The following is a 16109-nucleotide window of genomic DNA, read 5'->3' on the forward strand; positions in this document are numbered from 1 at the left end:
TACGAACTAACAAGATTTAGGTGAACACAGCCATGGAAAAGAATCTGCATGCAAGCTTTTTCTATGGTCTTCCAGGAGCCAATGAACAAAGAAAATGGCGGGCGTGATTCCAAGAAGCAGAGACCGCACTCCAGCGCAAGCTACGCCGACGCACAGAAGGGTCACCAGGACAGCGTTCCGAAACCCAGTTCCTCCAGTCGGAGTGCTCCACAAAGTGAAGAAACCCAGAAAGGTAGGTTCACAAGGCTGGCCTCCATATTCATGACGGCTTTAAGTCAACTGCAAAAAAAGCCCTCAGCCTTTTGCTCAGCACTCAGGCGATTTTTTTTCTCCGCATAGGAAGCCAGCGACAAACTGGAAACGGGAACGCCAGGCAAACATCGACGGAAGAGAGAAAGGTACATTCGAAGCAGCCTACCCAAACGATTGTTAAGTACAATAAGAGCGTAAGGCTGTATACTTCCAGTGCCTCCACTGTTGAAGGCATTGTTCATCAAACGTGCATTCAAAACCAGAACATTCCGGATGCATCCGGGCCAACTCACCAAAGTGCTCCATGCTACATGACCCGTAGCCAAACAAAGAAACAGCAGAGTTCCTCGGAAATCGGATACTAACAGTGGAACAAAAATTCAGCACGATTTTTTACTTCCCTCCCACGTCCATGAGCAAGCTGTTTCAACCCAAAAAGAAGAATGCCGTACTGTCTGCTCTAAGCTGTGCTTGCTTACGGCTGTGTGGCAGGCCCTGCGGTAGTGAAGATAAAGTACCAAACATCAATAGTTTCAGCCTTTTATATGTGTTTATTGTCTGAGGTCAGCATTCTGTTTTATGCGTTCCGCGGCACGGAGCTATGAGAAAAAAATATGCTGATGCGCCTACCCCACTTTTACGGGTATCAACAGCAATAGCTGCTTCGGAAAATTATTAACCTAGTGATGAGCGCCCTCGAGTCGGTGTGGGACGATTGTGTTATTTTGTCGGGCTTCCAGATTTTTTCGCCAAGAGCGTTTGTGGGAAGTCTCTGGAAAATGTTCTTGCCGTGTGCGTCTCCCACATGCAAGCCGCGTTCCGAACGCAGCGTTTCGTCTACGCTGCGTCCATGGTCCTCGAGGAACGCGAGTGTTGTTCCACGTGTCTCCCTGCGGTGTTATCACTGCCAATGCTGTGCCGACGCTTGCAAACTGCGGCGGCTAATTACACAATGTTTTATCGAATCATGGCGACCATCTTTGTGCTGGCGTAGCCGTGCTACCGGCGTGGCACCTAGTCTCCCCTTTCGCCGATGATTCTCCTTCCTAACTCGTTAGCTTCGCGTTTCCACACCCTCATTTCCCATCTGCTCCCCCTTTCTTTCTACTGGACTTGTGGATTTAGGGACGAAGATATGATGGCATCCTGACCGGACGATACCGATGATAACGCGAAACCGGATAAAATATAGGGTAATTGAGCTAGCGCTGGGAAAATACTAATATTAAAGCACTGTAATGTACAGGAAAGGGCGCCTAATTTCATGCCTATAAGAGCATGCCGAAGTCACTCTGCAAGGAATAGTGAGACGCAGATTTCAACCCCGAGCAAAACAATACCCTCAAATGGATTTATAAGCACGAGAATCAGCGGCTGCGCCGCATTGACTTTGGCGCTCTACTGAGGATCCCAAGTAGGCGGGAAAAAAATACAGCTCCCCGCGTCTTGATGGTGAACAACATTAACAACCATTAAAAAAGTTACAGAGAGTTGACCGGGATGGGGCCTATTGGCCTCTTCCCGTCAGAATACTTAGAGTCTCTATTCCAGAGCCCCATTGGCAAGGAACGCCGCCCGCGTCCGTTGAACCAAGGCCTTTTGGGTCTTGAGGTACGCATTTTGAAGAAATTGAAAATTAAAAAGACCCCTAAGGTGTATGAGAGAAGCCAACAGCCACAGAAACCAAGGGGCACAGGGAATTTTTTAATTTATTTAGTGCTGTTGTTCGGTTTAGAATATTAATGAATATGTTATCGCCTAAAGCTAATGATTAGAAAAGCAGAAGAAAAAACAACCACAAGCCGCCGGTGGGATCCGAACCCACGACCTCCGAATTACGCGTCCGGTGCTCTACCGCTGAGCTACGGCGACGGCTGTCAGATCTTCTGCTTTCGGGGGTATTTATGTTTCCAAATAACCCTAACCTTGAGAGTGTTCATCAGCGCCACCTACGTTCTTAAGCGGCGGACGTAGCACGTCCTGAGTTACCGCTGATGTGACGTAGAACGTCATCGAACGGCGAGGATGGAAGCTGTGTGAGAACCCTCTTATGCTTCCTATGGCGTCAAGGCTGCCAGAACCGAGGCCCTCGCTAAGCAATTAAGCAAACAAGTGAAGGGGATGAGGGGCTCGTTATAAATATGAGAGAAGCCAACAGCCACAGAAACCAAGGGGCACAGGGAAATTTTAATTAATTTATTTATTTAGTGCTGTTGTTCGATTTAGAATATTAATGAGTATGTTATCGCTTAAAGCTAATGATTAGAAAAGCAGAATAAAAAACAGCCACATGCCGCCGGTGGGATCCGAACCCACGACCTCCGAATTACGCGTCCGGTGCTCTACCGCTGAGCTACGGCGACGGCTGTGAGATCTTCTGCTTTCGGGGGTATTTATGTTTACAAATAACCCTAACCTTGAGAGTGTTCATCAGCGCCACCTACGCTCTTAAGCGGCGGACGTACGACGTCCTGAGTTACCGCTGATGTGACGTAGAACGTCATCGAACGGCGAGGGTGGAAGCTGTGTGAGAACCCTCTTATGCTTCCTATGGCGTCAAGGCTGCCAGAACCGAGGCCCTCGCTAAGCAATTAAGCAAACAAGTAAAGGGGAATGAGGGGCTCGTTATAAATATGAGAGAAACCAACAGCCACAGAAACCAAGGGGCACAGGGAATTTTTTAATTAATTTATTTATTTAGTGCTGTTGTTCGATTTAGAATATTAATGAATATATTATCGCTTTAAGCTAATGATTCGAAAAGCAGAAGAAAAACAACCACATGTCGCCGGTGGGATCCGAACCCACGACCTCCGAATTACGCGTCCGGTGCTCTACTGCTATGTAGAGCGATAACATATTCATTAATATTTTAAATCGAACAACAGCACTAAATAAATAAATTAATTAAAAAATTCCCTGTGCCCCTTGGTTTCTGTGGCTGTTTGCTTCTCATATTTATTACGAGCCCCTCATCCCCTTCACTTGTTTCCCTATGGTGTAAGATGTCTGCGCATGTTAAGGTGTAAAATAATCACGAGTTTTTTACTACAGCGTCTCTCACACCCCACGTTTTGCTTTGGGACATGGAACCTAAGGACGTATTTTGCATGGTGTATTGTTTGCACTATTCTGCAGTGTTATATCCTATTGCGTTTTCCGTAGTAGGTTGTATGAAACTATTGCTATCATTGACATATTTGGGTTTATAGTGCCTCTAAATAAATTCACAAATTTTCTTTACCCCCTAACGCACATTAACGCGCGAGGCACTTCTAAGAAGGCTGTCATTTCTGGCTCATGGGTGCAGCGCTTTTTTTTTCCAACATTCTGGGTCCGCTTTAGGCCAATTAGTGCTTGACCAAGCCATTTTTTGTTTACCGTGAGGTGACAGCACGGTTACTAAATGGCCATTTCTTTACCATTCACGAAAAAAAAATGTCATACAGAGTCTTAACTTAGAAGAGCGTGACTTCACCCGACATTGAGAACCGTCGTTAACGAACCAGCATTGTACAAGGAAGAAGGTTCATTAATAAACTATCGTGGACATAAGCGCCCTCTACACTCACAGCTGGTTCAAATGCATAGCTGCGTCACCAGCGCCCTTTAGTGTTCCGAGAATGGCGACCCCATTTCGCGAACCAAGGGGTTGCTCCTCCGGAGCAATATGCCGCTTTGCTTGCCATAGGCTTTGTTCGAGAAGCAGCCCACACAATGAGTTAACCAGTTAGCGCGCTTCTCGGCGAATGCCGCCACTCTGATCATCAGAAACCTGCGCTTCTTTTAGAATAAAGCTGTGGCTCGTTGCTGCGGGCTGCGAGCGCTATGCTTCATGTATGAAGCCGTAAGAGTTGAGTTTTGCATGCTACAGGCGGAATTAGCCTTGCTTACTCTGCCAGAAATTGCTCCACCATGGCGTCACTAATATTTTAATAATGTCCTAAAACCTGTCAGATCTGCCCCGCTACTCACAGTCGCTTATAATAAAACATAGGCCACACCCGCACTCACCATCTACGCACACATTCACTAACAGCACAACATACTCCACTTCTTGAAGGCGAAATTCTAGAGGCCCGTGTGCTGTGCGATGTCAGTGCACGTTTAAAGAACCCCAGGTGGTCGAAATTTCCGGAGCCCTCCACTACGGCGTCTCTCATAGCCTCAGTCGCTTTGGGACGTTAAACCCCAATAAACCAAACCAAACCAGAAGTCACCAACTATACACATATTCAATGACAGTAGAACATAGTCAGTTGCGGAGGCACCATCCATGCGCGCATTCACTCACAGAATAATACAGACCACTCCAGAAGGCACCCCCTACGCGCACATTAAATCACAGAAGACCATACACCGTCCATTTATAGTCAAGATCTGTGTCCCGCAGGAGCGTTAAAAGAATGCGTGAAGCCTCTCTTCTGCATGCCTGGTTTCCACTCAGGTAGAGAATGTCCTGAACTGTACTGTGAAGGGCTCCTGTCCTCTTGAAGGAAGCGAACATCACATACCTTTCCGCGTTGTACTCTGGGCAGTACATAATATTGTCACGACCAGAGGAGCCGTGAAGGTAGACGTCGGGAAGAACCCAAGACCGGGAGCCTTCTTTTAATTATGGAGCCAGCTTCCACGACACAGAACAGAACAGCGCGCCACGAGAGCCCCCCGCCGCTTCGTCGTCGTCTTCGACTCAGCGCGGAGGCCGCGCGGCGCGTTGGGCGCGTGGCATTATTATGTCCTATATCCCAGCACTCCCTATCCATAGAACATAGCGGAGACAATGACATGCCCGTCTTATGCATCCGGCCAGTAGTATGAGCAGAGCCCGTTCGAATTCGATGGAGTAGAGTGGCCGGGGATCTTTGCAGTATCTTGGACACACATGGCTTGTGGAGCGCACTCCACAGGGTACTGGTATTAACGAGCACCTTTTTTCTGAAGAAACGTTTTGCATCTGGAGAGACTTTTTTGATGATTTTCTCAACAGAGCTTTATGGGCGATACTGTCTACCACCTCGCTGCCTCTGACTCCTATGCGAGAGGGCACCCATTTGAAATGGAGAGTAAAGTTTTTGTTGTGTTTATTCTCTACCAAGTGTAGAGAGGTTATAGACAAGGTGTCAGTAGGGAACCCGCGATCTAACCTCTGGAGGGAAGATTTTGAATCAGTTAAGATGACAATAGGTTGAGCCGGACAAGACCCTAAGTTCCATGAAGCCGCCTCAGTAGCAACAGTTTCGGACGTTGTGGAGGATACGACAGCAGAAATGCGTACAGACCACTTACAGGCCAAAGAAAGAATGTAAAAAGCCGCTGCGCTAGCTTTTTTGACCTTGTCCACAGAACCATCCGTGAAAATTTGAAGATGGCGCACATACTCTTTTTCCAAGTGTTCAAGTACGAGCGAACGGGTTGCTGCTAAAGGTGACCTGCGCTTTGCGCTCGCATGGGTGGTGGTGGTGGTGGTGAAAACATTTATTAATCATAGAGAGAGGTGTTGGGGGTCGTGACCTGAAGGGTCACGCCCTTACAACCACTAGGTGGGATGCCTAGTCAGGCACACCATTGGCGTTTGCCGCAGCCCGGGCGCGCTGCGTTAAGGCCCTTTGGGCCTCGAGGGTGCAGCAACCGGACAGGGTCGCCTCCCAGTCCTCTCGGGTGGGGTTCGGGATAGGGGGTAGGGATGGGTTCTGCTGGCAGGCCCACACCATGTGGTAGGTGTCAGACACCTCCCCACAGTGTGAGCACCGCCCGTCGAATTTAGGATCGAAATGCTTTAGAATTGCCGGGCACAACATCGTGTTGGTGAGCAGGCGCAGGAGTACCCGCTCGTTGTCCTTCCCCAGCCCTTTGCATGGGGTGGGAAGAGTTTGGTGCGTGGATTTGTAATAATCGCATATTTCCTTAAAAGTGTAAATCGGATTGAAATGGAAGTCCTGGTCGGCGTCGGGTCCCGTGGGAAATGCCCGGAGAGAGAGCGCGCGGGCGGCGGCGTCGGCTGCCTCATTTCCGTGGACGCCTTGGTGACCTGGAGCCCAAACGATAGATCGGTGCGCGGGATCCGAGTCTCGGCTACAATTTTGGTAAATACGATAAGCTAGGGGAGTAACCCACCCTTGCGTGACGTTTCGACAAGCCCCTCGTGAGTCGGTGATTATGTATTTGGAGGAGGTGTCAGAGGCTGCCAAAGCGATGGCAACCTCTTCTGCGTGAATTGCTGACTGGGGAATTGTGACCTTACAGTCGAGGGAGGCAAAGACCACGGTGGTTTCAACCATTTCCTTTCCTTTGAAACATTAAGAACTAAGAGCCGTAAGCCGTAGCAGTGCAATACCGTTCCGCTGGCATTCCTAGAAGACCGCCCCTCTATCAGGGATGCAGACGCCGATACAAAATATTGACGCGAAAGCCTTTAATGCTTCATCGTTGTCGGCAGACGGCTGTCAGCAGCAGCTTTCCAGCAGAGGTTTCACGCTTTTGACGGTTGTCCGCCGAGAAATGTGAGACATTTACCGCGTAATTTACTTTCCTGAAATACAATCTTCATTTTCTTCATTACGGCCCCTCTTTCTCTTTCTTCTTTCACTCACACTTCCTCCTTTCCTCTACAAACGGATGACGGGTGTCCACCGACATATGTGAGAATGTTACTGCGTGATTTCCATTCCTTAAAGAGCGTTGCGCTCAAAGGGCAAGGCATCGCGCCGAACGGGTAGTGGCGTTCCGTGGACTCTCTGGCAGCGCTAGAATACGCTGTAGCGTTCCACTCCTAAAGGCGAAGCTTAAGCATCATTAATAAGCACTTAATTAGTATTTAGTCATTAATCAGTAATAACCTATTAAGTAATAATTTGTCATGAATTTGTATCTAGTCATTAATTATGTGTGACTTCATCCAGTGGTGGCGTCACCAGTGACACAGAGGCAGTCCAAGTGATGCGGACAACGCATTCGCCCCTACGCACTTTAGACAGCCAAAATGTCCCATTATTTTTTTTTGCGCTCGCGCGTCCTTCGTACTTCTGTCTCCGCTATTCTTTTCCTTAATGTTCATTGAGTTAGAGGAAACACGTTCACTATTGGTGGATGGCTAAGCCATGCTGTTACGGAATGCGTAAAGGAAGCAGTCAAAAAAAGAGGACACAAAGGTGGCCTTAAGAATTACATCGACCACCTGGGGTTTTTTAACGTGCAGTCGCCTAATGCACCATGACTATTACCGCTTTGGTGAAATCAGGCGGAGAGTTATGTAAAGGAACCGGCTCTGGAAACGCCCCTCTGTTCACAGCGCGGCGCACAAAGTTGCGGGCGTGTGCGGCAAGTACGGAGGCTGCTCATATTGGAAGTGTAAACTGGTGGGAAAGGGATGAGGTCTTTGCTCGAGAAGTTATCGGAGCTGCATGACCAGCAGACCGATTTCACCGCAAGGTTCACTGCGACAGCAGAATAACACTGAGTAACACTGTGCTTAACTTCAAACCATACATTACGAAAATGGCGGAGAAATGACATCGAACATATCTTCATATAGAACACAGAAAAGTGTGTGTGCGCGGGGGGGGCGAGTAGCTTTGAAGTGTATATTTTCGAGGTCATTACATTGAGCTTCACTGATCACTAAGAGAACCCGAAGTTCCATGGGCAATAAAGTATTTCTTGTGTTGTGCTCGTTAAATTCTGTATGCAGTTTCCCATGAATGATGTACGTTTATTTCAACTGAAGAAAAGCCAGTTTTTTGCAGCTGAACTCTTGCTTCGGCACACGGAAGTACTTTCTTTTTGGAGCATTAAGGGCTACTGGGAAGTACGCTACTCTACCTACATCGACATGTACAGCGCTTGACGTGTATCCGATGCTCCACAGTTTCTTGGCTGCGCGCTGCATTGTAACGGTAATCGAGTCAGATGTGCCATCAAGTACCTTAATACTCTTACAAATTCTCAACAGATCTGCTGAAATGTGCTGCAGGTCTTATCGCCGTGTTAAGAAACAGCAACAAAAAAGATTCTGAAAAATAGGTGGTAAGAGTACCTTAGCCTGAAAATTTGAGAAATGGCACAGTGCCAGCTCTACTGGACCTCTGGATTGCGGCTGTCCTCCTACTCACGTCACTTTTCGCACCTCGAATGGGTTACTCACATTTGTTCCATTAGCAGCACTGATGGTAGAAAGCATTGTCAGCGTAAATTTTAGAGCGGTAGATCTAATTAATGCAAAAGTCGAGTTTCAGTTCATGTTATCCGCATGATGCTCAACTCACCCTCGAACGTAACGATTTCATAGCAATAGCCTGAAGCCAGATACCGATGCTTACTTTGAAGATTATCATATGATGTTGTCTCCAATTTCGAGCTGGGTCGTTTCAAATATGTTGCACACCTTAACTCCCCAAATTTTGCCCAACCCTCCCCGAAATTGCACCTTCATCGATTTCGACCAAAATCGATGTCAAAGATAATTTGCAGCAGAACACATTCTGGACCAGGCTGGTTCATAGCTTGAGTACATGAAGCGCACAAAAGACAGCGCACAGACAAAGAAAAAATTAGGCGCGGTTCAACTACTCTTGAAACTGGTTAGAGAGCGAAAGCTATGGCGTACCGGGCAAATGTACGCGGCATGGCGTCTAACGTTGAGTGCGTTCCGGGAACTGGATAGGCAGCGCATCCACCCTGCCACCCTGGCAGGTGTCAGTAAATGGTTGATCGCGAGAGCTAGCTAACCATTTGAACGCTGCGGCATATTCTGCAGTGCTGCGTGTATGGCACAATGTTTTCAGCGCTAACGCATGTAGCCCACATCTCTCTCTCATCACCTCACGTATCTCAAGTACGATTCAGGTGTCCACGGACCCAGGGAGCCAGTTATGCGCATATCCTATCGTTAAAACTATCGTTAATGTTTACTACATTCGAATCGGAGCGAAAGCACGGATTTTTGCTAAGTAGCAGACGACAGTGAGCATGCAGTGCCACGGGACGCAGCAGATGGAAGTTGTTGAAGACGACGCTCTCCAATGCACAGCGCGAGTGTAGTGCAGTTTAACACGAGGCGTATTGGCTGCGGCTCTAGGCTTGTGGTCTCGCTCAGCGGCCCTTGAAGGAATTCAACTAGCGCGAAGCCGCGGGTTAGAGACCCAGTCATAGACATTATTTCAGTCTCTTTTTACATGGTTTGAACTCTAACTCAGCTGGAGGTCAAAACTAGACACGAGTTGATCGAAGCACAAGGTCCCGTATTCTTCCGTGCGCTGTCTTTTGTGCGCTTCGTGTACTCGAGGTTAATATGAATGGCCTGGATACGATGGTAGTCGCCGAGTTTGATCTGCGCCACTCGTAAATATGGCCCACCCCAAAATTTGACTTTCGATCTCGACCAAAATCAACATCCCGTCTGATTTGGCTATTGATATCGAGATGGTAATCTCCAAATTTCACCCACGTCACTCCAAAAAAATATTGGACCACCCACCCCACAAATTTTGACCTTCTTCGATTTGGACCAAGCCATGTCCAACCTAATTCGACATTAGTCATTCCGTTGATTTGACCGTTGAGAAGCCTTGAGATATAAGCGGAGTCCTAAGCAAGTCGTTTCTAGTAGACTAGCCACAACAGCTATCACTCGACCATGCTCTGTAACATAGTTAAACCGCTGCTACGTTTTTACAGTTGTTTTTCTTTCAACAAATTCGGGAGATAAATATAGTGATGGGCGATGTTTTTCTTCTAATTGCACGGGGGAACCAAAGAACCTGGGACAGACCGTGAGGAATCCTCGACAATCGCGTCGCCGATCGACGATGCAAAGAGCGCGTACGCGGCAGCAAATAGCGATTTCCATGGTCGAAGCCAAAGATGTGAGGAGGATAGAGTTTCGTGCTGGGCACGTTTTAAAACATTTTTTTTTGCTGCATACCGTGCTAGGCATCGGCCACGTGTGTTTAGCTTCGTTAAAGGGCCTGTCTTCCCTTTGTTTGGCGTTCTTCATACTCCAAGTACCACTTTTCTAATGACAATCGGCAACAGCAAAGTTTGATGAAATCAAATATTTAAGTTCAGCTGTGATAGGTCAGAATTATTCTACAGTGGAACAGTTTGATGTATTTGTATTTATGAGATTCTTTTTTTAACGCAAGTAAATATTGCCGCGAGTCTTTGTAGCGTTTGTTTTTTGTGTTTATTTGTTCATGCTTCAAGGCTGCCGGCACGCCGCTTTATCGCTTCGTTTGCGACGCCAGACGCGCCTAGAATTATCTCGGTGGTACGCATCCGGACGGAGCCGACTCTAGTTTGTGCCAGAATGTTGTAGTAACTTCTAAAGCTTTATCTCGAAGATTCGCTATCGCTTTTAAAAGAGCACGGCCGACAGCGGCGGAGCATTCTGTTCGACGACCGCCGAGCACGCTTGTTGCTACGCCGCCGCCGAGTGATTCAGTTCTTTGCGGGCGCAAGTCAGCCTGAATAAAGAGTTTCGTTTCGAAGACATTCTCGCTGTGTTCCTGTTCGCCGGACTGCAGTCACCACTACGTGACATCTGGTGGAGGTGCTAACAGATGTCCCTGTCGCCCTCACCCCCCTGGGAGCCGTCTGAGCAGCCCGAGCCGTCTCGAAGAAGATCACGCGAAAGCCGCCGGCGCCGTCCCCCCCGAAGGCGAAGGGCAAAGCAGCCGTCGTCTCCAGAAGTGTCCACCACAATTCGGACTGCTACCGGACCGCACGCGAGCGAAAAAGGACCCATCAATTTTGACTTCAACCATGGCTACGACACCAGCCCCCGTTATTTTACACCAGCCCCGACTGCCGCCGACGTTCCACGCTTCACCGGGCGAGGATACCGAAGAATGGCTGGAACAATTTGAGCGTGTCGCCGTGTTCAACAGTTGGGACGACCAGACTAAAATAAGCCATGTCTTCTTCGCCTTGGAAGGACCAGCGAGAATATGGTTCGAGGACAACGAAGATTCTCTAGCGACGTGGGAATTATTCAAACGGGAGTTCCTGAGGGCCTTCACGAGCATCATCAGGAAGGAAAGAGCTCAGCTGCTTCTCCAGTCACGCATCCAACACCCGAACGAGTCCGTGACCGCATACGTAGAAGATATGAAACGCTTTTTTCGAAGAGGCGACCCTGACATGACAGAAGATAAGAAAGTGGAGCTTCTGATGCGTGGTGCTAAAGAGGCACTTTTTGGCGATCTCACCTGCAATCCACCGACCACGGTTGCGGAATTCACCACCGAAGCAGCCGCCATTGAGAGAACCTTGGAAGCACGAGCCCGTCATTTTCCTCGACAGCCCCAAGTGACCTCGACTACCCTCTCGGATGGAACAGCATTCGGAGGCAACCTGCGGGATGTTATCCGCGAACTTGTACGAGAAGAGCTGCGTCGCCTGCTACCATCTTCTAACCAGCCTCAAGTAGCGACCCTTGAGGAAATTGTACGCGAAGAAGTGAAGCATGCGCTTGGCACTCCGTCATCTTCGCCTCCAGCTGAAGCTCCAGCCTTAACCTACGCTGCTGCACTACGTAGTTCTCAGCCCCAACGCGAGAGCTGAAGTCCGCCTATTCGACGTGAACCAGCTGTTCCCGAACGCCGTCCCCCTGCCCCCGCCCGCCCAGCCTACGACCGACGCCCAGGCCCCAGGAATTGCGACGCCTGGAGGACTTCCAACAACCGCCCTCTGTGCTTCCATTGCGGCGAAGCCGGTCATGTACTTCGCCACTGCCCGTACAGACGCATCGGCCTGCGCGGTTTCGCCATCGACGCTCCACGACTATTCCACGGCCAGCGACCACGGGAAATCGACGACTACCTGCACAGAGGGGAGTACGTGTCGTCAAGCCGTCTTTCCCGCTCGCCGTCTCCGTCCACCGCACATTTTGCAGCACCGGGTCGCAGCTACGCCGCGGCTGTCCGAGGAAGGTCCCCTAGTCCGCGTGGGGGAAACTAAACAAAGCAACCTGTGGACGTCAGGTTGCTTGCCGAGGAAACGACGAAGATCCTCCAGCGACCACGCCGTATGTGGACGCCGCACCTAATACGCCGACGACTGATGCAACAACAGCCTCGACCACGACGCGAACCGCCTTCAAAACGACGCCGTCATCAGGAAAAGCTTCTACCACACGCCCCACCTACAATTCACATATCCGACGAAGCCGTGACCTGACGCCGAAGACGACATGCAACGCCAGAGCAAGGACATCCGACTTAGAAGTCGTTATCGACGGCCGAAAAGTTACCGCTCTAGTCGACACAGGAGCCGATTATTCGGTGATGAACGGACCGTTTGCTGCGCAGCTGAGGAAAGTAACGTCCGCTTGGGACGGCCCACAAATTCGCACCGCAGCGGGCCACCTCATTACGCCATCAGGAGGATGCACAGCGCGAGTGACTCTCAAGAGACATACCTATCCCGCGACCTTCGTAGTGCCACGGCAATGTTCCCGCGAAGTGAGCTTGGGCATGGATTTCCTTAATGAGTATCAGGCGATCATCGACCTGCGATCCAAGATGATCACACTTTCCATGGACGAGGCCATCCCGTCGATGAGAACTCCGGAACATCACGTTGCGCTCAGTGTCCTGGAGGAACAAGTGAGTGTCCCACCCCGCTAAAGCGTCATCATCACCGTAGGCGCCACGGAAGCGGACAACACTGAAGCCATTATCGAGGGGAACATGCAGTTGCTTCTCGACCGAGGAATCGGCATCGCCAAAGGCGTCGCACATTTCCGGAAAGGACAAGCCGAAGTACTCCTCACAAACTTCAGCAAGGAATACCGGCACGTTAAGAGAGGAACGACGATTGCTTTCCTCGACGAAATATCCGACGTACGAGACTCATTCGCCCTCTCCAATCCATCCGTAGAAGATTCACCTGACCAAGAGAACTCGCGAACTTTCGACATAAACCCAGCCCTGCCCCGGGCCAGACAAGACCAGATCCGCAATCTCCTTCGGAGCTACAGCCAGTGCTTCTCGTCGTCGCCAAAAGTCCGACGAACGCCAATTGCCAAACATCGCATTATAACCGACCAGCACGCCCGACCTCTCCGCCAGAGCCCCTACCGAGTGTCGCCGCGAGAACGACAAGCCATCCGAGACCAAGTGGAAGAAATGCTGCGCGACGACGTTATCCAGCCTTCAAAGAGCCCCTGGGCGGCACCTGTTGTTCTAGTGAGAAAGAAAGACGGCGCACTTCGATTCTGCGTTGATTACCGGCGCTTGAACAACATCACAAAGAAGGACGTGTACCCCCTCCCTCGCATCGACGACACACTAGACCGGCTCTGCAACGCCAGGTATTTCTCATCGATGGACCTCAAGAGCGGCTACTGGCAAATTGAGGTCGATGAAAGAGATCGCGAGAAGACCGCATTCATCACTCCAGATGGCCTCTTCGTGTTCAAGCTGATGCCGTTTGGTCTCTGTTCTGCACCAGCGACATTTCAACCAGTAATGGATACAGTGCTGGCAGGCCTGAAGTGGCAGGTTTTTCTGGTGTATTTAGATGACGTCGTTGTCTCCGCCTCGAACTTTCAAGAGCACCTGAGAAGACTTCGAACAGTAGTAGACGCAATCAAATCGTCCGGGCTAACTTTGAAATCAGAGAAGTGCCACTTTGCCTCTGAAGACCTGCTGTTTCTAGGCCACATTGTTAGCAAGGAGGGAGTACGACCAGACCCGCAGAAAACAGCTGCTATCGCAATGTTTCCGCCACCGGCCGATAAGAAAGCTGTGCGCAGATTCCTCGGACTGTGCGCGTATTACCGATGTTTCTTCAAAAACTTTTCGCGCATCGCCGAGCCACTGATCCACCTGACAAAGGCAGATGTACCATTTAAATGGGAAGCGCCGCAAATAGAAGCCTTCAAGGAACGTCAGCGCCGTTTACAGACCCCACCGATCCTTGCGCACCTTGATGAAAACGCCGAGACTGACATTCATACCAACGCAAGTAGTGTGGGCCTAGGCGCTGTGTTCGCTCAGAAAATTGACGGAGTGGAGAAGGTAATCGCGTACGCTAGCCGTTCCCTGTCCAAAGCCGAAGCTAATTATTCGACAACTGAGAAGGAGTGCCTTGCCATCATCTGGGCTACGTCGAAATTCCGCCCCCACCTGTACGGACGACCGTTCAAGGTGGTCAGCGATCACCACGCACTGTGCTGGCTCACCAGTTTGAAGGACCCCTCCGGCCGCCTTGCTCGATGGAGCCTGCGGCTCCAGAAGTTTGATGTAACCGTCGTTTACAAGTCCGGACGTAAGCACTCTGACGCCGACTGCCTGTCACGAGTCCCTGTAGATGCACCGCCGCCGGACGACGATGAGGACGCTTTCCTGGGACCCATTAGCTCCAGCTCTTTTGTACAACAGCAACGCGCGGACCCCGACATAAAATGCCTCATCGAATACTTGGAAGGCAAGGTTTCTTCACCCCCCGCCTCGTTCAAGCGAGGATTGGCTTCGTTCTCTTTACAGAACAATGTCCTCGTGAAAAAGAACTTTGCAGCGAACAAGACAACCTACTTTAAAATTTCACCAGCGCTGCGACTAGGAACAAGAAACAGAGAAGGAAGACAAGGACAAGCGCTTGTCCTTGTCTTCCTTCTCTGTTTCTTGTTCCTAGTCGCAGCGCTGGTGAAATTTTAAAGATGTGCCAACTAGCTCAAATCACCATTTTGCTCAAGACAACCTACCTCCTTGTTGTACCTGTAAGTCTGCGCGGAGAAGTTCTTTAGGCCTCACAGGACGAGTCGACAGCTGGACATCTCGGGTTTTCACGCACCCTCCGCCGCATTCAAGAAAAGTATTACTGGCCCCGACTGTCTGCCGATGTCGCACATTATGTGAAAACCTGCCGAGATTGTCAGCGACGAAAGACCCCTCCAACCCGACCAGCAGGATTTCTGAACCCCATTGAACCGCCCTCAAGGCCCTTTCAGCAGATCGGCATGGACTTGCTTGGGCCGTTCCCGACATCAACATCTGGAAATAAGTGGATCATTATAGCGACCGACTACCTGACCCGCTACGCCGAGGCAAAAGCCCTACGAACGGAACAGCAGCAGAAGTCGCCAAATTTTTCGTGGAGAACATTCTTCTGCGACACGGCGCCCGCGATGTGCTCATCACTGACAGACGAACAGCATTCACGGCGGAACTGACGCAAGCCATCCTCCATTACAGCCAAACCAGCCACCGGAGAACAACTGCACACCACCCGCAGACCAACAGACTGACCGAGCGCCTCAACAAAACCATCACCGATATGCTCGCCATGTATGTCGATGCCGAACACAAGACCTGGGACGTCATCTTGCCTTACGTTGTCTTCGCCTACAACACTGCAGTGCAGGAGACCACCCAAATGACGCCTTTTAGGCTCGTCCATGGCAGAGAGGCCACGACCACGCTGGACGCCATGCTGCCGAACGTTAACGAGGAAGATAACGTCGACGTCGCCGCCTACCTACAACGCGCAGAAGCCCGAAGGCTTGCCCGATTAAGGACCAAAGACCAGCAGCGGACCGACGCCACACGCTACAACCTACGAAGACGCGATGCGGAATACAAGCCAGGAGACCGAGTCTGGGTTTGGACGCCCATTCGCCGCCGAGGATTGAGCGAAAAGCTTTTGCGACGCTATTTCGACCCGTACAAGGTTCCTCGTCGGCTAGGTGAATTGGACTATGAAGTCGTCCCTGACCAAATGACTGCATCCCAGCGACGCCGCGTACGACCCGAACTAGTCCATGTCGTACGCCTAAAGCCCTATCATGCACGCTAAATGACGCCGTGTTTCCACATTCGGTGTTTATTTTTGCACAATCCGTTTTTGATTGTTGA

The 16109-nt window shown here is 50.2% G+C and overlaps 1 protein-coding gene across 3 annotated transcripts in view; it reads left to right on the forward strand.

The window, feature by feature from the left end:
- The window catches only part of LOC149329819 (uncharacterized), a 79544-nt gene that overhangs the window by 35435 nt on the left and 28000 nt on the right, over nucleotides 1–16109 (forward strand). For all 3 annotated transcript variants that reach the window (XM_089560507.1, XM_089560508.1, XM_089560509.1), the window contains 2 exons: nucleotides 76–232; nucleotides 340–398. In XM_089560507.1, the coding sequence (XP_089416633.1) occupies nucleotides 76–232; nucleotides 340–398 (216 nt within the window). The remainder of the gene's footprint in view (nucleotides 1–75; nucleotides 233–339; nucleotides 399–16109) is intronic.

The sequence above is a fragment of the Amblyomma mixtum genome, chromosome 9 (genome assembly GCF_055824585.1).
Source record: "Amblyomma mixtum isolate Tamu chromosome 9, ASM5582458v1, whole genome shotgun sequence".
Taxonomy (NCBI): Eukaryota; Metazoa; Arthropoda; class Arachnida; order Ixodida; family Ixodidae; genus Amblyomma; species Amblyomma mixtum.